Source organism: Haliotis asinina, chromosome 3 (genome assembly GCF_037392515.1).
Source record: "Haliotis asinina isolate JCU_RB_2024 chromosome 3, JCU_Hal_asi_v2, whole genome shotgun sequence".
Classification (NCBI taxonomy): Eukaryota; Metazoa; Mollusca; class Gastropoda; order Lepetellida; family Haliotidae; genus Haliotis; species Haliotis asinina.
Genome location: NC_090282.1, coordinates 6526387 through 6547961, shown reverse-complemented (window position 1 = coordinate 6547961; position 21575 = coordinate 6526387). Strand labels below are relative to the sequence as shown.

At 38.6% G+C, this 21575-nt stretch overlaps 1 protein-coding gene across 3 annotated transcripts; it reads right to left on the bottom strand.

Moving 5' to 3' along the window:
- Positions 1-54: 54 nt before the first annotated feature.
- Positions 55-19905, bottom strand: LOC137277375 (receptor expression-enhancing protein 5-like). 3 transcript variants are annotated; one of them, XM_067809080.1, is made up of 6 exons: positions 19686-19905; positions 11487-11580; positions 9245-9383; positions 6621-6765; positions 5066-5098; positions 55-2242 (listed from the first exon to the last, which is right to left on the bottom strand). In XM_067809080.1, exons 1-5 carry the CDS (start codon positions 19819-19821, stop codon positions 5067-5069), a joined length of 546 nt encoding a protein of 181 aa, XP_067665181.1. In that variant the 5' UTR covers positions 19822-19905; the 3' UTR covers positions 55-2242; position 5066. The 3 variants fall into 3 exon arrangements, with proteins under 3 accessions (XP_067665181.1, XP_067665179.1, XP_067665180.1); XM_067809078.1 differs by lacking the exon at positions 5066-5098 and adding an exon at positions 5240-5272 and having other exon boundaries at positions 19686-19891; XM_067809079.1 differs by lacking the exon at positions 5066-5098 and having other exon boundaries at positions 19686-19891.
- Positions 19906-21575: the final 1670 nt, after the last annotated feature.

Genomic DNA, 21575 nt, shown 5'->3' with positions numbered 1-21575 from the left:
GGGATCTGGCGTTCAGGAATAGAACTAGAACCCCAAAAATATACTACACTGCAATCTCAGATCAAAGTTTATTCGGAAGATCAAAAATCTATTACAGCCCTTTTTTCCAAAACATGATGAAAAAACATCCATACAGACCAATGACGATGTTAGTATTTACAGACTTTCTAATGCAACACCGACCCGAGGCAGCTGAAAGCTCCACTCGGCCATTGAGGAGGCACACAGGACAGAAATTGTACAACTTAAGAGCATTTCACACGTGAAATAGTGAAAATATATAAATACAGTATCAAGAATATGATCCAACCTGTTCAAATGTCAGGACACAAGTCACAAAAGCAGTTAATATCATTTACAATTTATTTATTACAAAAATGATTACGGGTTCTAGTAGACACTTTAACTGTTTTCCTGAAAATCTTTTGAAGTGTTATTTACTTTTACAATTCAAAGATTGAGAGAAGTCCCTACACGTTAGTACTAAGTTACTTTGGTACATGATCTAGCTACGTAACAGTATAAGAATAGAATATGGAGCAGCATAAACAACACTGACCAGATAACAAGGAGCTGATCCCAGTGATGGAGGGAAAGCATGATGTACACAATGAATGGTTATACAACATGTACAATAAATAACAGTCCATGGTCTGCATACTAAAACATTATTACCAAAGCAATAACACTGGGAAAGCTTTCTCACACAATATACTTGTACTTATTCAGGGTTTGAAATTAACACAATTCCACTTGTTGGTGTTAAGTTCAGGACATATGCCTGGCATGTCACTTGTCCTGGACAAGTAAAACCAAACTAATTTCAGACCCTGCTATTTTGATGTTTCACAATGTACAGTATCTTGTAAGATTAAGATGCTTTGAAGTACATCTCATTATAATCATTTCTGAAAATCTTATCCAACTGTTCATCTGCCATGAGTACTGAAATTCCTTCTAAATTCTTCAATTCTAGTAGTTACACATATGTCTGTATGATTATTCTACTATCCCTTACTGACATTGGGAATGTCATTTAATCAAAAATATGAACAGTGTCACATCATTTTCACCAGATACCATTTCATGATTGTTGATATTCCACATCACGGCCAATTCAATTCAAACTGTTAATCAGGATATGCAAGTATCACACTATACAGTCAGTTGTGCTGTTACCACGGTTACCTAACATTGCAGCGAGTACACAGCAATTGCACAAACATCCCTGACAAATAATGGACTACAACTACTACATCATGACTACACGTGTCAAGCATATCAATGTTACTCCAAATGTTCATATAAATTACAATGCAGGAAAGTTGGAAACAGTAAGTTCGTTATTGATCAAAATGTTCTAATTATGCATGCAATATTAAACATGGATAAAATATGATTGGTAAATGTTCCAAAATAATAAATTTGGCTCAACAAAAAATAAATAGAAATATAACTTTACAAGAACTGCCAATAAAATCCAGAAAATACTGAATTAAAGTCGACAAGCAATGGGTTTGCAAAATCAACACAGAGGAATTTATTTGAAGTATATGTTTTAGCAATGTTACATAAACAACCTCATGAAAAAAATTAAAAATGTCTTGAAAATATTAAATGTATAGAACTGACTTTCTGGCAACAAAATACTACCAACATCAACATGATGGCTTTGCACCACTGAAACTGAAAATAAGGTCACTACAATGCCGACCACACGAAATCCTCAGCCAACCAGCCGCTGCGGTTAGCAACATCCCAACCAGCTGCTGCAGCTAGCAACATCCCCTACCAGCTACTGATTATTCTCAAGATCTCTATTCACTGCACACTCTACTACACTTCAAACTTAGCAACAATTGCAAAAACCCAACTCTGAATCTTCTATTTAGTTAACATGAATTAGGAGACATTCCTTGACTTCATTTACATTTCCAAATCTTCAGTTCTCAGTAAAAAGCAGAAATAAGTTTTGTACAAATACTTTACAGATCAATACATCAGGTTCTGCCCAATATGGAGAAAAGAACAGAGTGTTGAGCAAAACAAAAATGTTGGTCCGGAACTCAGGGTATAACAAACATTGTGGCAGCGGCAGTGACGACGGCAGCAGCAGCAGCAGCATTAAGACTCTCCCGACATGGAGTTGGGCGTGTCGTAGAGGCTCATTAGTCCAGTTTTGCTGCGTCGACAACACGGCGGACACCTTCATCCTTAAGTGCATCTTCAGCGATGTCCTTTGCTGGAAGAGAGAATGGGGATTAAATAGATGGCAAACACTGGATTCAATAGGGTTCAGATGCATTCTCCTGGTTAGTTGAAACATGAATTTGAAGAACTTAATGACAATCAGTGCTCATAGCAGTTAGGATTCTTTCCAGTTATTCTGCAACATTCAATCAAATTCCTGGACAGAACTGAAATACCTTGTGAGTATTCTTGAGACTAAATGATCCATTACTATACTCTGTTACTTCGTGGGGGTGGGGTGGGTGTTGTCACTAGTTGATTGGTTACTATGCATACAACAAACGGGTTACTTTGTGGGGGTGGGGTGGGTGCTGTAACTAGTTGATTGGTTACTATACTTACAACAAACTAGTTACTTTGTGGGGGGAGTAGGGTGTAAGTGGTGTAATTAGTTGATTGGGTAATCTATTTATAACAAAGTAGCAGTGGGGTTGAGTTTGAGAAGGGGAGAGGTTGGGTTTCTAGTTACTAAGGGATCAGTTGCTACAATCAGGTTACTTAGTGTTTATATGAAACTACATGGTTTGTAACTAGATTTACAAGAACAAATTTATCTTCTGTGAGACAATGAGATTGTTTATTAAGAAATGTTTGATCTTAGAAGAGGAAAATACATTTTATCTTGTTTTCTGCAACTATTCTAGTTCAGTCTGATCTTGTATATATTCCTGACTGTCCTTGATAGTGAAGGTAAGATGAAATGGGCACTCTTGACTTGCTTTGACAAGATCAGTATGTTGTGTTGCTATAGGTTCCTTTCACAGACAGACATTAGTAAACCATGCATCACCTACAGTTTCCTTACGGCTGTCAGCTACCAACAAGTGTTTCACAACCAATCAAAAGGCAACATCAATACTTGTGACAATTAAACAATTGTTTTTAAACAACACTTTGTCAAACTTGATCCCACAAAATACAGCTTGCCACCAGTTTGAGCAGTATTCATGCTTGAAAACAAAAAAAAAATACTGCTGACTGAACGTATATAAGGACCTCCCAACCTGACCTGACCTGACCGGGTCTGACTGAAGATTGGTAGTGATTATATTTCATTCTCAGAGGGCCCTTCCACCAATGTTACATATCACCTCATAGTTACATTTATTACTGCTAACAGTCAGATGCAAGATAACGCTGGTGGTGACAGCTCTGACACAACCTGACCTGACCTGACCTGACCGGGGTTTGACTGAAGATTGGTAGTGATTATATTTCATTCTCAGAGGGCCCTTCCACCAATGTTACATATCACCTCATAGTTACACTTATTACTGCTAACAGTCACATGCAAGATAACGCTGGTGGTGACAGCTCTGACACAACCTGACCTGACCTGACCTGACCGGGTCTGACTGAAGATTGGTAGTGATTATATTTCATTCTCAGAGGGCCCTTCCACCAATGTTACATATCACCTCATAGTTACACTTATTACTGCTAACAGTCAGATGCAAGATAACGCTGGTGGTGACAGCTCTGACACAACCTGGCAAACAAAGGACTGGGCCACTTATACAATGGGGTCAGAATGCAGGCCTCAAAAAATATTACAAGTGTACCAGTAAGCATGGCAAGGTGGAGAAACTTAAATAAATGGCTGTGTCTACAAACCTACCACCTAATGACATCATAAACAAATTCTTTACATATATATGCTACATTTGATGTTACTCTTCGCTTTGAAGAGTATGGCAATCCTGTATATATCTACATTTAGTAAAATCATAAGAAATCAAATGAGAAAAAGAGAAAAAACAAAAGTGTGCAAATAAGTGAAACACAGCAAGCTTGTGAAATATAACAAAAATAATGAAAACAGAATGCTCCTGTGACAAACTTCCACTGCCATGCACTCTCCATATTATTCCTCATTCTGTGCTTCAGACATTTATGACAGATGGGTGAATTTACACTTAAAATTACAGATGTATTTCAAAATCTGCAGATGTACATTTACATGAGCGTACTCCAATTACAGCATGAGTTCCACCACTGAATGCTACCCCCTGCAAACACTCCATGTCCTAACATGAACTGCTGCATGAAAGGCAGACAAGCAAGAGAGTTATAAAGTCAAGCTCATTCCAGAGATCATCGCGAAGAACACAAACCATGCCTTCACAGATGGTGTTTAGTGAAAGAAGCCTAGTCATCTGTGCAGTGAGTGAATTCACAGTGTTGCTCAGAAGAGCAAGACCATGTGTCATGTGCAGGACATAACACATGTGAGCAAGGAACATTTTGCTACAGTAACCCCCAAAACACTTCCCAGCCATCCTGTGAATGCTGCTCGATAGCATCATCCCCAATAATATCCAACCAACATGAACAATACAATCCGTTACATGTAGCTGTTCAACTTCCTTGCATATATTATACCGAAAATCTAGCTCAAAAACAGTGTCTACACCAAGATGTTGCTCTATGTAATAAATGATTATGTTATCCATAAAGTCATATGCTTCATAATTGACTCACCAACATCCTGAATGCTGATGAAACAATTACCTTTCATATATTTGGTTAGTATGTTAACATTATTACAAACTCTAATTAAGACTCAAAAACTAAAATGGCTTCACCATGGAAACCAGCAACAAGGGAAATCATAATGGATAAAGATTGTTAATAAAACTCAAATCTACAAAAGTTGCGTTACCAATATGCTAAACTACTGCTCTTTTCAATTATTTCATAGAAGATACTGAAAGCTAACCTTATTTTTAACACAATTATTAGTTAACTGAAACGTCTTCAAACTCAACTAAACATCTGTGACAGAATCAAAGTGCCTTAACTGAAACTCACTTACGTTAGTTTATTTTCTTGTAGCCAAATCTAGAGACTGTAACATCACATGGGTTCAGATATAGAATGGAAGATAATGATAGTGATAAAAAAACATGATTTGGGGGGGTGAACCTGATCCTGGCACCAGCTGGGACCCTACACCATTGGGATGCTGGGTGGTTGGTAGACAACTTACCTTTCTTAGCAGACTCTTTGGCAAGTCCAAACACTATTGTTAATGAAACAAGGTACGTTAAAGTGACACCATCAACCTCAAGCTTTAGTGTTATAACAGCCAGGATAAGCAAATCATCCCATTGTCATGGTAACATCACACACACCGGGTAATATAGATCCTACAGTCTCTTCCCTGAGCTCCAGATAAACTGAGAATCTGCATAAACGTGGTAAAATACCCACAGTAAATCACAAGTGCCAAAATAATTTGAATTACCTGCAAACAAACACTCATTAAACCATTTACAAAAAGCAGTGAGCAGTTAGCCAATTCTCATGATTGAGCTTGCATACCTGTATATCTTTCAGCAGGTATTATGCAGAAATATATTCAGAACAATGGAACCTAGAGGATAATGCTATTGAATGTCCCACTTCATACCCATCTGGAGTCATGTCATGTAGGACAAACACATGCATACAGCACACATCCACCATGAGGCCAGGTTTTCCGTTACCCTGACATCATGACCATTGCTACTTTTCTGGGGTTATCTGAATTTCTACTAACAATAGCCAAAGGATATTTCTTCTCCAAATTCAGCAATTTGGTAACTGTACTTGTACACAATATGCACTATTGTCCTTTTACAATACTTCCCATCACATGGGTCTGATACTCTAGATAAGCATTTTCCTACTTAGTCACAGGGTGTAGTTCCTTATGTAAGAACTTACAAAGGATACATAAGAACACATGGATGGTGCACATGCATGGACATGATACAAGTCATCAAACTACATATGGATGAGTGCATGCGCACATGGGAACTTCACAAAGCATGTGTGTACATGACCTACAATGGTACAGGTGGGTCCTTACCTAGGTCTGTCCATCTACACTAGTGTAGGTTTTACACACTGACAAATATACTTCCGTAAAGACAAAGGAGAGACACAAGGAATTGCACTCCCCAAATATTGTTGACATGCAGACAAACTATCAAAAAGGAACAATTTATTGGGCTGAAATGAAACCAGTAACAGCGCAGACTGCTTCAACCATTGGGTAACATGCTGGTAGACTCTGCAGACCTCACAGTAGTAGTTCATCCAATTTACTGCTCATTGCACAACATCTCACATGCATTCAGATGACTTCAATGCTTGTTCAGAGACGCTAACCAAAACATATGTTTCGCCAATTTCAAAAAAAAATTGAATATTTTTTATCTAATTACAGTTGACTCTGTGTATCTATTTAGGAAATGGGAATATTCGTCTAAAACTAGTGATATCTACTAGAAACAATGACAAAGATGGGAGAAGAACAGGTCCACATATACACTGATACTGAATACAACATTGAAGATAAGGCAGGGCAGGACAACACCACCCACCTTCGTTGAGTGTGTCCTTGGCATCAGCCAGAGCTGTATCTATCCTGTCCTGATGGCGCAAAATGAATGGTCTGATGAACTTGTAGTACAGCATGGTGGAGCCATTACACTGAGCCGGGATGAAACACCAGACCAGGAAGATGCACTGAAACAAACGCAAGCACCACCTCTGTGTTAAATATCAGGTGTAAGGCATTCCATATACTCATCAGCGGCGGGAGAACAGTTTCAGGAATATACCAGCCATATCAATGCTATCACGTCATGTTCTATACTTCATCTACTGTTGTTTGATACTGTACTCAAAATTATTCCAGTAGTATCATGTCATACTGAACTTCATCTACTGTTGTTTGATACTGTACTCAACAATATTCCAGTAGTATCATGCCATACTGAACTTCATCTACTGTTGTTTGATACTGTACTCAACAATATTCCAGTAGTATCATGTCATACTGAACTTCATCTACTGTTGTTTGATACTGTACTCAACAATATTCCAGTAGTATCATGTCATACTGAACTTCATCTACTGTTGTTTGATACTGTACTCAACAATATTCCAGTAGTATCATGTCATACTGAACTTTATCTACTGTTGTTTGATACTGTACTCAACAATATTCCAGTAGTATCATGTCATACTGAACTTCATCTACTGTTGTTTGATACTGTACTCAGCAGTAATCCAACTGGCTCGTATCATGAACAGAACCTCCCTCACAGTTTTTCAATACTGTAACCAGCAATATTCCAGCAACATTAAACAGTCATATGATTTACGTGACAATTTTATGTGTCTTACTGGGAACACGTGTTCTACAAAAGCAACGAGCCACTGAGGTCACTTCTACTAGAAGCACATGCATGGACTGCACCCACTTATACACCAAGAACACTGCCACAGTCATAACAGGCTTTGATACATAATAGTGAATTTGATTGTGGGTTTAATAGTTTCAGGCCTAATCCATCGAATTTTAAACAGTCAGCAGTGCTGATTCGTCAGATCGTGCTTGAGTGGCACAGTGCTGATCGGTCGAATTTCAAACAGCATTAACACACTGGGAGAGTCTAAGTTCATCAGTTAATGGGTCGGCTCATATTGGATAAGGCTACATGAAGCAAGGCTGTCACTCTTGTCCCTATCTTCCCACTTAGTGAAAAAATATAACTGCTTATCAAATATCACTTACCAAGGAAAACTATTTATCTCAAATCGAAATTATATAAGCCTTGACATGATTATGATTATCTTTTCAATTCACGAACGATTGAGAAAGGAAGTTAAGCTCAACTAAATTTAGCTCTAAAAAATCCTTTCTGCAATAACAACAAAAGAGTATGAATGCCATGTTACGATGGTTTGTCCTGAGTATTTGAGATTTAGATATCACAATTTACCTCTGGATGTACACAAGTCTCCAAACATGATGAAGTTTATAAACCTTTTACGAACCAAAGATGAAGTATTAACCTTGAACTTAGCCATGTTTATTTCCCTTTCGGTATTATCTTTTGTCATGTAAGGTCTCTGTAAGGGGATTGGGGTTTGGTCCTTGTCCTATTTAAGGAATAAACCAAATCAAGAAATAATAAACAGTGGATAGAAGGCACGGACACTTGTTATGAGTACAAACTGAACATGTGTCAGTGAAATAATGTTTCATTTGCTAAATGCAGATACAGATATAAATGTCCTTGTGTATATTTCTCATTATGAATGCACATTATTTAATTCATCAATTTCAATTCTGTACAAAAGTACAAAAATAAAGAGAGCCCAAACATATTTAATGAACCAATTTCTCATTATATCATATGAGTAGGCAAACTTAAGTACAAACGTACAAAAATATAGAGAATAAAAACCATTCACTGGACACCCCTTGCTTCTTTCTTTTGGTATGATCCAATGTTCTAATAACTAATTAATAGCCAAGATCACAGTGCTCATTCATCAACTGTATTTTACTACTCTGAAATAAAAAAATTCAACAGCCTGGTATGCGACCGCTCGAAACAAAGGGAATATAATGCTACAAAAATTGTAATGCTGATATAATATGGGGCCACAATTACATTACAAGATCAGTCTGTAGAGTAGGTTCCATACAAAATGGTTTTGTCTTTTAGGGTGCTGGCATCACCCACTGTTAAAGCATTATTGTTTATAGCAGGGTTCCAGATAAAGGCTATATCCGGTATGTACGGATAAAAAATAGACGTGATACGGTAGGAGAAATATCAGAAAATGTGGCAGATACATACCACAACAATGGTGTACAGTGTTAGTATCATTTATGGACATATTTATATAAGAAGTATTGCTTTATTGTTTACTGACCTGTTTACACAAAGGTAGCAATATTGTGGCTGATATATGAAATGAAACACAAGATTACTTGCATGCCATTAAATTCCATTCAGCACTCTACATGTACTCTTAACTTTTCCTGTTGCTCTTACATTGAAAAAATATGGCGTACATACTCCTCATGTTGAAAGATTATCTGGAGCCCTGTTATAGGCAAGCTAATGTTGCATCAGCTCAATCGACACAAGCTAAATACACAAATGGATTCTTCTACATTCATTCTCCACTTCACTAGATGACTCACCTTCAGCAGCCAGTAGAATGGGATCCAGAAGAGAAAGATGTCTGCGAAAAACTCCACAAGACTGAAGACACTGTACACCACCCAGTACGTCAGCCACTTGGTGTCATCATCCTTCTCACGACTCTCGATCGCCTTGATCCTGCAGTCATACAGCCATTACAGGTCAAAGACTACAACAGCCGCACTGTCAAATCATTTCACATTTGCTTTGAATTAAGCTTACAGCTGCAAACAGCATGCAGATGTTCTACAACTGATTTCCTGTAGTATATTTTGGTGACTAAATAAATCACTAAATTACTATGTATTTGCCAAAATTATTTCACAACATATAATAACAATATAATATATATCCATACAGATTAGAGCTGTGTATTATGGCCAGAGTGGCGAGACGATATATATAGGTTATCACGCAAGTGTGTTTTGGGATGGTTAATATCCTGCATTGGGAATAAACATTGTTTTTAGAGAGTCTTGGCGACAACAAGTTGCATCTCAGAAAATATGCAAAGCAGGTGACAAAAAGTAAATGGTAGTAGATTGCAAAAACATAAAGCTTTCATTTTTCAAAACAATTGTCATGATTACAGGTTCAGACAAACCAATAAACAAGATAATCCACCCCTTGAAATGGAGATGACTACTACAGGAACCCACATAGGTATAGCTCACGATACGTCATGGAGGCCAACTCCTCTGACTGGTTGAAAGAGAGAAAATTGTGCACGGTTGTTCAAAAGGTCAATTTAAGGTAATTAAATGTCAAAATGAGTAGTTTTAATGACAGGGTTGCATTTATTACGCTGTCAATAAGTGATCTATGCATTTGTATCTCTCTAAAGTATGTGTGATCTTTAAGGAAAAAAAAAAGTGAATATAAATTATAAGCATGTATAATTGCAAATCAAAAGTGCAATATTTTGTAGTCGGGTTTACCTCCCTCCAAACGTAGCAGCCGAGATACTGAACTCAGGTGTAACAAAGCATTTTCATTGGCCACCGGTTCATTAGCCGATACGCACTGCCGGCTCTTTGTTTATGGCTTATCAGCCCCATAGGTGTTAATTTCAAATTGCATGTGGTCAATGACTGAAGTTGTGCATTGCATATTGTCAATAGTAGACAGGCAGGCAGACATATACGTGTCAGTAAACCAGATGCTGAGTTTTCTCTGTGAGTCTGCTTAACACAATCAATATGGTTTTTTTTAGCTTTTCTTAGATTTAGTAGATTATAATCTTTACTAGATTATTTACTTGTTTGTGTACACTACCAAGATAAGACTACTGTTCACGACTTTATACTCCAGGCAGGCATACTGTTTCATTACTTTCAAGCTCTGCGAACCTATTCACTGAGTATGCGTAATGAGCACAGCGCAGCACAGCTGTTGAAACCACTTTTTCCCGCTGTAAGAAAATTAGTGAATCGTTTTGGACTCCCATTTCTCAGGCATTTTTTCATCGCACTTTTTTTTTCAACTTTATAGGTTGAATTGGCGTTTTGTTGATTTGTTGTGGTTAGAGCAAACAGAAAAGGTATAAGAATCTCAAAGTTGTGTTTTATGTTCCATGTGACCTTTAAAAGGGCTCCTGATAATTTTTCAACATGAGCAGTATGTATGCCTTATTTTTTCAATATAAGAGTACTGGAAAAATTAGAGTACCGAATAGAATTTAATGGCATGTAATTAATCTCGTTTTTCGTTTCATATGCACCACAACATTGCTACTCTTCTGTGAACAGGTCAATTAACAATGAAGCAATACTTTTTCAGCTAATTAAGTCCGTAAATGATTCTAAGAACGTACACCATTGCTGTGGTGCATATCTGCTACGTTTTCTGATTTTTTTCCTACCATATCATGCATAATTTTTATCTGTACATACGCTGATACAGCTTTCATCTGGAGCCCTGCTTTAATGATTTGCATTTTATCAATCTTGTGATTCCAATATGATTGTGATTCCCCTACTGTTTCATACACTTAGGACGACAGCAATGTCAGGTGTTGCTGTCAGAAGTGCCTTGATGGTCAGCAAGAACCAATAACTGTGTTACGCAAGGCATCAAGTCACAATATGGCACATAATACTTTGTATATTTTCTTATTAACTTGATCATTTTCATAATGAACAACATCACCTTAATATCCTTTAACATAGAAATAGAAACTATCTTTGAACTAGATTTAGCCACTATATCAGCTCGTTACATCAGATTCCTGACCAGACTTACGAGGCATAGGCAGGATAGAGAAATCCAATGAAGTTACACAGGAACTGTGCTCCATACCCAACCATCAAGTAGAGGGCAAGCAAGGCCACAACGCCTGCAAAAACAAACATACATTCAATCATTACTCTACAGATACAGGTTCAATGTTCAACCAGTCTAACAGTGACAAGCATGGCTTAGTGTTCACACTTACTGGTAATACCTAGGGATGGCAGGTGGTGTCGTTCAGCTGAACACATGCATCAAGCATCAGGAACCTGAGCCATATTCATCACAAACATCTATAATGTGACTCATGCTGGGTAATATAGGTAATATATAACAAGGTGGGCTCTATCAAACAAATACTATACCCAACATAGATTGATATGAGACATTTTGATCCTTGTGTCCCCAGTAACCTTTGTTGTAAGAAGTATATAAATAGATTGGGTTGTCACTTTCAGTAACTTGCTTTATTACAAGTCATCAGATGTTAAATTTTGGGATCATTCCTTAAGACATTCACAACTGGACTGAAGGTCTGTTCTTGACTATTAATAAACCACTGTCAGGTAGGTGCTACATTACTGAACACAGGACTAAAAGATATTAACAAACCACAGATTTTTCACAGTTCATCCTGGTGCCGCGGTCCCTGGCTTGTAAAAATTCATCAGGACCATTTAACGATAAGTTTGCACTAGTGGCCAATGAATTTTTTCTCAAAATCTAGAAATGTTTTGTTGTTTTGACCAGCGAAGTACAGACAGGACTACTAATTACTGTCCACTCACCATGCTCAATGGTACGGTCATCTAGTAGGAAGTTTTGAGGGTTTTCCTGACTACAGGATATCATACTCCAGGTAGAAAACTAGACAACCTTACCATGAATATACTGCAATAATTCTTACATCAAGTATACTGTATTCAGTAACATATGCATTACTATTACATTTCTGCTTCAACATAAGTATACACATTAATTTGGCTACATCTGCCTCGAGAAGATCATCAAGTATACTGTATTCAGTAACATCTGTATTAAATCTCCACTGCAACATAAACATACACATTAGTTTTGTTTAGGGTTTGGCTACATCTGCCTCGAGAAGATCATCAAGTATACTGTATTCAGTAACATCTGTATTAAATCTCCACTGCAACATACACATACACATTAGTTTTGTTTAGGGTTTGGCTACATCTGCCTCGAGAAGATCATCAAGTATACTGTATTCAGTAACATCTGTATTAAATCTCCACTGCAACATAAACATACACATTAGTTTTGTTTAGGGTTTGGCTACATCTGCCTCGAGAAGATCATCAAGTATACTGTATTCAGTAACATCTGTATTAAATCTCCACTGCAACATAAACATACACATTAGTTTTGTTTAGGGTTTGGCTACATCTGCCTCGAGAAGATCATCAAGTATACTGTATTCAGTAACATCTGTATTAAATCTCCACTGCAACATAAACATACACATTAGTTTTGTTTAGGGTTTGGCTACATCTGCCTCGAGAAGATCATCAAGTATACTGTATTCAGTAACATCTGTATTAAATCTCCACTGCAACATAAACATACACATTAGTTTTGTTTAGGGTTTGGCTACATCTGCCTCGAGAAGATCATCAAGTATACTGTATTCAGTAACATCTGTATTAAATCTCCACTGCAACATAAACATACACATTAGTTTTGTTTAGGGTTTGGCTACATCTGCCTCGAGAAGATCATCAAGTATACTGTATTCAGTAACATCTGTATTAAATCTCCACTGCAACATAAACATACACATTAGTTTTGTTTAGGGTTTGGCTACATCTGCCTCGAGAAGATCATCAAGTATACTGTATTCAGTAACATATGTATTAAATCTCCACTGCAACATAAACATACACATTAGTTTTGTTTAGGGTTTGGCTACATCTGCCTCGAGAAGATCATCAAGTATACTGTATTCAGTAACATCTGTATTAAATCTCAGCTGCAACATAAACATACACATCAGTTTTGTTTAGGGTTTGGCTACATCTGCCTCGAGAAGATCATCAAGTATACTGTATTCAGTAACATATGTATTAAATCTCCACTGCAACATAAACATAAACATTAGTTTTGTTTAGGGTTTGGCTACATCTGGCCTAGTATAAGATCCTGCTGATAGTACAAACTTCTGATTATCTTACTTCCTGTTATTCAGTCTCTGTCCCACAACATCCTAGCAATATGAGAATGTCGTTGCAGATATCTGTTCACACTTCAGGACTTGTTACAACACTGAGCAACCGCCCCATGTAACAGACATATGATGGACTTTGGACTACACCACCAAAATAATACCGAACAAGACACTGTCTCAACATGTTCTGTGTCATGTAGACGAGTCAACAGGATGTCACTCACACTTTGTCTAAATCAACCCTACAGTCCAATCCAGTCATATGAATTTGCACAATATGAGTAACCTAAAGCTATAGAGGATTTTGAACATGACATCAGGACACATTCACGAAATACTCAACAACCGATGGGATTCCTTTCTACCTTCACAGACTCAGCAAAATATCGTTAGAACAAAATAAAATGGCAATCACTAAATGCCCTACAAAATAAAGCAATCACAAGTTGTGAGGATCTACCAAAATAACCTATGTAACAAGTGCAAGAATCCATCATAAAAAATGCTATAATCATCAAATAAAATTTTTTAAAAATATGATCCAATGCTAGAGTTTGTAAACTGATGCAAAAATGTGATTTGAAAATTACAAGCACACCATCAACACCACAAACACCTTCAGTAGTAACCTAGATTGTACCTGACAGACAGTTACCCTGTTGAGTCAAGGGAGTATGGTTTAATGCTGCCTTTAGCAATAGTCCAGCAATACAACAGTCGGGAACACTAGAAATGTGCTTCACACATTGGACCCATGTAGGGAATCAAACATGGCCCTTAAGCATGATAAGTAAACACATTAACCACTGGGCTACCCCACCACTCTACATCATAACTGGGTGTGTTCAATTCCCATGACTGCCTACAGAGATATAACCCATAATGACAGCACCTGCTACATAATAAACACATTTGCTGTATGAGGGCATCAATAGCTCCTGTATCCTTGTAATGACTAATGTAGCATCTAACCAGGCTAACAGCTGTGTCCAACCACATGATGAATCAAATGTAAATCAATTCACTCATGTACTCTGCATACAGATGGAGCCCACTGGCCCCAGGGTAACACCTTACATACAAGGTTATAATCTCAAAAACTGACTGGACTACTGAGTGCCTGCTGATACTCTGATGAATATAAAATTGTAACCCAATTTCAAATCACTATGATAAACTATGTCAGGTACAGTAATTTCAAATTCAACATTGAATAGTGATTTAAACTGACCAATAAAGCCATCAGCTCAGCTGGAGGTGTAGCGTAATTATGTATCACTTTGTATGGAAGACAGTGTACCATCACTTGTGTGCAGGACTAGTGGGCTCACAAATTTTCACATGTTTGTACTCAATGTCAACTTTAAATTGTTCTTTGCTAGTTACACCTCATGTATACATTAGTCCTTTAATGTTAACACTGTTAATTATGAATACTTCACAACCATGAAAAAATCAATTTTATTATCAACTGACGACAGGAATACAATCACAAATACCACTTCATTCATGGCATGGCAGCTTAATGCAAGACTAAAGCTAAATTGGTGCAGATTTAAGCTGTTTAAAGTCGCAAAACTGAACCTTGAATTGAACCTGCAAATAAGAGGTTTCTGGCATGTCCCGTGGCAAAAATCCACAAAGAACATACAAAAATCAGTCAATAAAACAGACAGACAGAGAGCAGTCTTCAAACCTTCTACAAGCACTAGCCATGATTACACAATGCCAATTAGAAGAGTGGCCAGTTCATTTAACCACACCTATCATGTACACAGGAACTATGACACCTGTTCCATTAGAAGTCACTGTATCTTGAACTTCAAGTATACTAGTCAATGACTGCTCACTCTCCCCACTCACATAAGACAACTGAAACCAACTGTGTTCAACATGCTCCAATTCTGGATGACCATAACCAATAATGACTCAGCCAACAATGAAGAAAAACAACAGTCTCATCAACTTCTGATGACTTCACAAGCAATGATTCCAAATAACACCACCTGTTGCAGCCAGCCAAGTGTGTCCAGTCTTCATTATAACAGTCATCATATTTTACTGAATATTCATTATTACTGCGTGTTGCTCTGAACACCATCTACACTGGCACATGGCAGATGCAGCAATGAAGGACAAAGTTAGTCGGTGTTAGAGTGAGTGATTGTGGCCATGCTACACTCACATGCTGCAGCACATGCATGACAAAGTTAGTCGGTGTTAGAGTGAGTGATTGTGGCCATGCTACACTCACATGCTGCAGCACATGCATGACAAAGTTAGTCGGTGTTAGAGTGAGTGATTGTGGCCGTGCTACACTGACATGCTGCAGCACATGCATGACAAAGTTAGTCGGTGTTAGAGTGATTGTGGCCATGCTACACTCACATGCTGCAGCACATGCATGACAAAGTTAGTCGGTGTTAGAGTGAGTGATTGTGGCCATGCTACACTCACATGCTGCAGCACATGCATGACAAAGTTAGTCTGTGTTAGAGTGAGTGATTGTGGCCATGCTACATTGACATGCTGCAGCACATGCATGACAAAGTTAGTCGGTGTTAGAGTGAGTGATTGTGGCCATGCTACACTCACATGCTGCAGCACATGCATGACAAAGTTAGTCGGTGTTAGAGTGAGTGATTGTGGCCATGCTACATTGACATGCTGCAGCACATGCATGACAAAGTTAGTCGGTGTTAGAGTGAGTGATTGTGGCCATGCTACATTGACATGCTGCAGCACATGCATGACAAAGTTAGTCGGTGTTAGAGTGAGTGATTGTGGCCATGCTACACTCACATGCTGCAGCACATGCATGACAAAGTTAGTCGGTGTTAGAGTGAGTGATTGTGGCCATGCTACATTGACATGCTGCAGCACATGCATGACAAAGTTAGTCGGTGTTAGAGTGAGTGATTGTGGCCATGCTACACTGACATGCTGCAGCACATGCATGACAAAGTTAGTCGGTGTTAGAGTGAGTGATTGTGGCCATGCTACATTGACATGCTGCAGCACATGCATGACAAAGTTAGTCGGTGTTAGAGTGAGTGATTGTGGCCATGCTACATTGACATGCTGCAGCACATGCATGACAAAGTTAGTCGGTGTTAGAGTGAGTGATTGTGGCCATGCTACATTGACATGCTGCAGCACATGCATGACAAAGTTAGTTGGTGTTAGAGTGAGTGATTGTGGCCATGCTACACTGACATGCTGCAGCACATGCATGACAAAGTTAGTCGGTGTTAGAGTGAGTGATTGTGGCCATGCTACACTCACATGCTGCAGCACATGCATGACAAAGTTAGTCGGTGTTAGAGTGAGTGATTGTGGCCATGCTACACTGACATGCTGCAGCACATGCATGACAAAGTTAGTCGGTGTTAGAGTGAGTGATTGTGGCCATGCTACACTGACATGCTGCAGCACATGCATGACAAAGTTAGTCGGTGTTAGAGTGAGTGATTGTGGCCATGCTACACTGACATGCTGCAGCACATGCATGACAAAGTTAGTTGGTGTTAGAGTGAGTGATTGTGGCCATGCTACACTGACATGCTGCAGCACATGCATGACAAAGTTAGTCGGTGTTAGAGTGAGTGATTGTGGCCATGCTACACTGACATGCTGCAGCACATGCATGACAAAGTTAGTCGGTGTTAGAGTGAGTGATTGTGGCCATGCTACACTGACATGCTGCAGCACATGCATGACAAAGTTAGTTGGTGTTAGAGTGAGTGATTGTGGCCATGCTACACTGACATGCTGCAGCACATGCATGACAAAGTTAGTCGGTGTTAGAGTGATTGTGGCCATGCTACACTGACATGCTGCAGCACATGCATGACAAAGTTAGTCGGTGTTAGAGTGAGTGATTGTGGCCATGCTACACTGACATGCTGCAGCACATGCATGACAAAGTTAGTCGGTGTTAGAGTGAGTGATTGTGGCCATGCTACACTGACATGCTGCAGCACATGCATGACAAAGTTAGTCGGTGTTAGAGTGATTGTGGCCATGCTACACTGACATGCTGCAGCACATGCATGACAAAGTTAGTCGGTGTTAGAGTGAGTGATTGTGGCCATGCTACACTGACATGCTGCAGCACATGCATGACAAAGTTAGTCGGTGTTAGAGTGAGTGATTGTGGCCATGCTACACTGACATGCTGCAGCACATGCATGACAAAGTTAGTCGGTGTTAGAGTGAGTGATTGTGGCCATGCTACACTGACATGCTGCAGCACATGCATGACAAAGTTAGTCGGTGTTAGAGTGAGTGATTGTGGCCATGCTACACTGACATGCTGCAGCACATGCATGACAAAGTTAGTCGGTGTTAGAGTGAGTGATTGTGGCCATGCTACACTGACATGCTGCAGCACATGCATGACAAAGTTAGTCGGTGTTAGAGTGAGTGATTGTGGCCATGCTACACTGACATGCTGCAGCACATGCATGATCATGCAGGGTGCTACAACCATAATCAAAGTTTGTCAAAATATCCCCTCTAGGTTAGCATATGGTTTCTGAAATCTGTGTTTGTCATTTGGGGTGATTAGAAATTTGATAATCTGGTCATCTAGTTCCTTTTTCCTGACATAGCTTACATTGTTACAATATCAATCACAGGTCTGCCTTTTCTTTCTGTCTATGCAATGATGAATCATGGGCCAACACTTATAGGTCGTGATGGGATGTAAGTACTGCTACAAGTTAGTAGACATTTCTGGCCTTCAGGAATCTATGTTTCAAGCTTAGAGGAAATAAAGCATTCAATTAGCAGGTCAACTGTGAAGATGGATCTAACAGCCAAAACCATGGTGTGGATGCTGATCCTTGTTTGTAGGGAAACACTGAACAGCCTTCTCTACTACTGATTCGTTTACAACAATTACTGGATTGTTCTAGAGTGACGGATGTTCTAGTAAAAAAAGATATCTGTAATAAAGTTAAGACAGTAATGACAAACAGCTAAGGGTTAATTTAAGAAGTGTTTCTGGTAACTTTATGCAGTTACTGTTAGTTATAACTGTGCAATGCTGAATGGTGAATTGCTGTATTGCAGGCCTTCATCAGGACCCTTGAACGTACATAGGCCATGGTCTGAGGTCATGTGTCAATCTGAGTGACAGTATCAGATTATATGCAGTTTGCATTTTTCAAGTTCAGTGGATGATATACATCAACATTATATTTAGTCAGTGTTTTACAACTGAAACTCTGGCAGATGATTTAGTAGGACACTGTTAATAGGGTTATTTTTACAAGATGGTTTTCATTTTTTAAATCATGAGAACCAGCTCAAATATTTCGAAAAACCTTGCTTGCGGACACATTACTGGAAACACACAATTATTTGTACAAAATATTTCTGAAGGCATTGTAAGATCATTTTCCAACAAACATAATCAAGCAAATGCTTGGAGAAAACATTACCAAAGTATTTCTAAACCAGGCCAATTAGGTAAAAAATAATCTTTCAAAATAGGTGGGATATTTCATGAAACAAGTTAGTCTATACCATGTTTTATAAAGTGTCTGTGTCACTGTCAGCAAGGGGTATTATCAACAATATGTTAAATTTGGACATGCAAAAAAAAAGTCACAGAAAATATAATATTGATGCATTTATCTCTAAACCTATCCGTATTCCATGAAATATATTAAAACTTAGGACCTTGCAATGGTTAAGATGTTTGCATGACCATTTTTGGATTCAGCCTTCGTATGTGTGCTTTCATTAACTGGGGATCCAATCAACAGCTGTGTGCAATGTTGCAGTTTTAATTTCCGTCTCGTGCTAATCATCTAGCCGTCCAAACCATGCTACGGCCAAAACAAACTACACACACGCAGCAACATCAGATTCGTTTATCGTAATTAGCGTGCATATATGGAATATTAAATGAAAGTATTGTGTGAAGGCGTGCTAGGAGGATTTAGTTTCCACTTGGGGGATGTGTTGCTGACATTGTCAACAGCTAGCCTTTACTAACGAAAAGCATGACACACCTAGAGCGATGTAAAGTCGCCGGACGCCCGTCTTCACTTCAATCTTCTCCAAAAGGTCCGTGAAGCCATTCTTCTCGTGGAGAATCTTGTCAAGTCTGGCTTTCCACGTCTCAACGTTCTGCTTTACAGCCGCCATTTCGGTTTCAGTGAATTCCGCACTTCCGCTAAACTGTCAGGTGCAGGTGGCGCTGCTATCAAAGAATGACGGCGACAAGTGCGCGCGCGTTTTAAATTGACGTTTCCGTGGTGTTTTTCTAACAAAGACAGGAGTTACCACGAAATACTGCTTGACTTTGTACCACGCACCAGAGATTACAACGGCAGTCTGTCGCCATACACAAACAATAGTGGTCCGGATATCCACAACAAAGTAATAATAGTGTGTACATGGTGAATGTACACGGACTGAAAGGTCTTCTGTATACATAATTGCTAAATCAACGCATAATCAATATTATATATCTTAGATTAAGATTGCACGGCTTGTTTCCTTTGTCACGGTTTGTGTGGTAAATATATTACTTAAAACACCCATTAGTGATTAAAAAAAGATATGGACTGTCAGTTTATCTATATACCTGCATAGACTTCGAACCCAGCAAGATTTGTCAGTGTGTGAATCGGTCCGTGTAAAATAACTGAAATTGCCACAAACGCAGTTAATTTGTTACAGGCCATAGTATTTATTCATTTTACAAAGTGTCTGAAAACATCTGCCCCAATTTTGATATGCAAGCAAATTCGATGTTGACTCTCTCCAGGTCCTACCCAGTCACTGAAAATGATAGGATCGAGTAAAGAAAACGAAATCCATGTACACATACATTTTAAATTATCTTACCATTCTTTTAATCCATTCTTGTGTACGTATTAAGTCAGTTTTAGCATAAAAACAAACATTTTTACCCAGTCTGTCAATAAATCGAAATATGTGTTTCTGTCAGTTTGTAAAATGACTTCGACATTTACAAGTGCATTTTGTGAATTCTTTATTTACACATTGATTGTAATATTATGCATTAGCCTATTGATTGTCCGATCCAGTGAGCGGAGGAGGATGGTGCGCACCCCTTCCCACCCCTAGCTTTTTGTCCTGAAAGTATGTTGAGTTACCACAGAAAGATATCGTGAAAACGGGTGAAAAGGAACGGTGCACCCCCCTTTTCTGAAAAAATAAATAAATAAAATTCAGCACCTGCTGTTACTGATATCTTGTACATGGAAGTTGATAAGTTAAAATGACTTTGTCCGCTTCCCCTAAACTCGGCTGGTAGCACATTAAAGGGAGGCTATACAGGTATGGTGATAAACATTGCTACAAGCGACGTAAAATCCAACTCATTCAATGAGATATTTTAGCATGTATTCGATTTCGATGATGAATTGAATTTGTTAGCTTCGGCCAATTTTAGGTTGTGTACAAGTATCACTCTGCGGTTAATGGTGTCACAGACCGAACATGAACGTGTGTCACACGACGCTAGAATATACCAAATGTTATACAAAGGCTGTACAGGCTGACAGCAGAGACCATATAATAGATTGGTTCCTCTCGTACTCCCACCCCGAACCCCAACTTTCATGAAACTGGAGCTGACGGGCGTTTGCAACCAGGAGCGCGTTTTTTGTTGGTGGGGTTTTTTTTGTTTCGTTTTTGTTTTGTTTTTGTTTTTTGTTTGTTTGTTTTTTGTTTTTGGGTGGGTTTTTTGTTTGTTTTTGTTTTGTTTTGTTTAAGTACAAGCATTATGCAGGAGGATGTATGTCCAATATAAACAATGTCGAATCCGTTGTAGCAATATTTGTTTTGTCGTGACGTCAACTGCTGACTTGAATTATAGATCAAATAAAACATACAACATATGTACTCACTATGGAATCAATAGTAAAACG

Coding starts and splice junctions, on each gene's coding strand:
- LOC137277375 (XM_067809078.1), bottom strand. CDS start 19,821: ATGGCGGCTGTAAAGCAGAACGTTGAGACGTGGAAAGCCAGACTTGAC. Junction 9,384..11,486: donor CTCTATCCTGCCTATGCCTC/GTAAGTCTGGTC, acceptor GTATGACTGCAG/GATCAAGGCGATCGAGAGTC. Junction 2,243..5,239: donor CAAAGAGTCTGCTAAGAAAG/GTAAGTTGTCTA, acceptor TCTCTCTTCCAG/CAAAGGACATCGCTGAAGAT.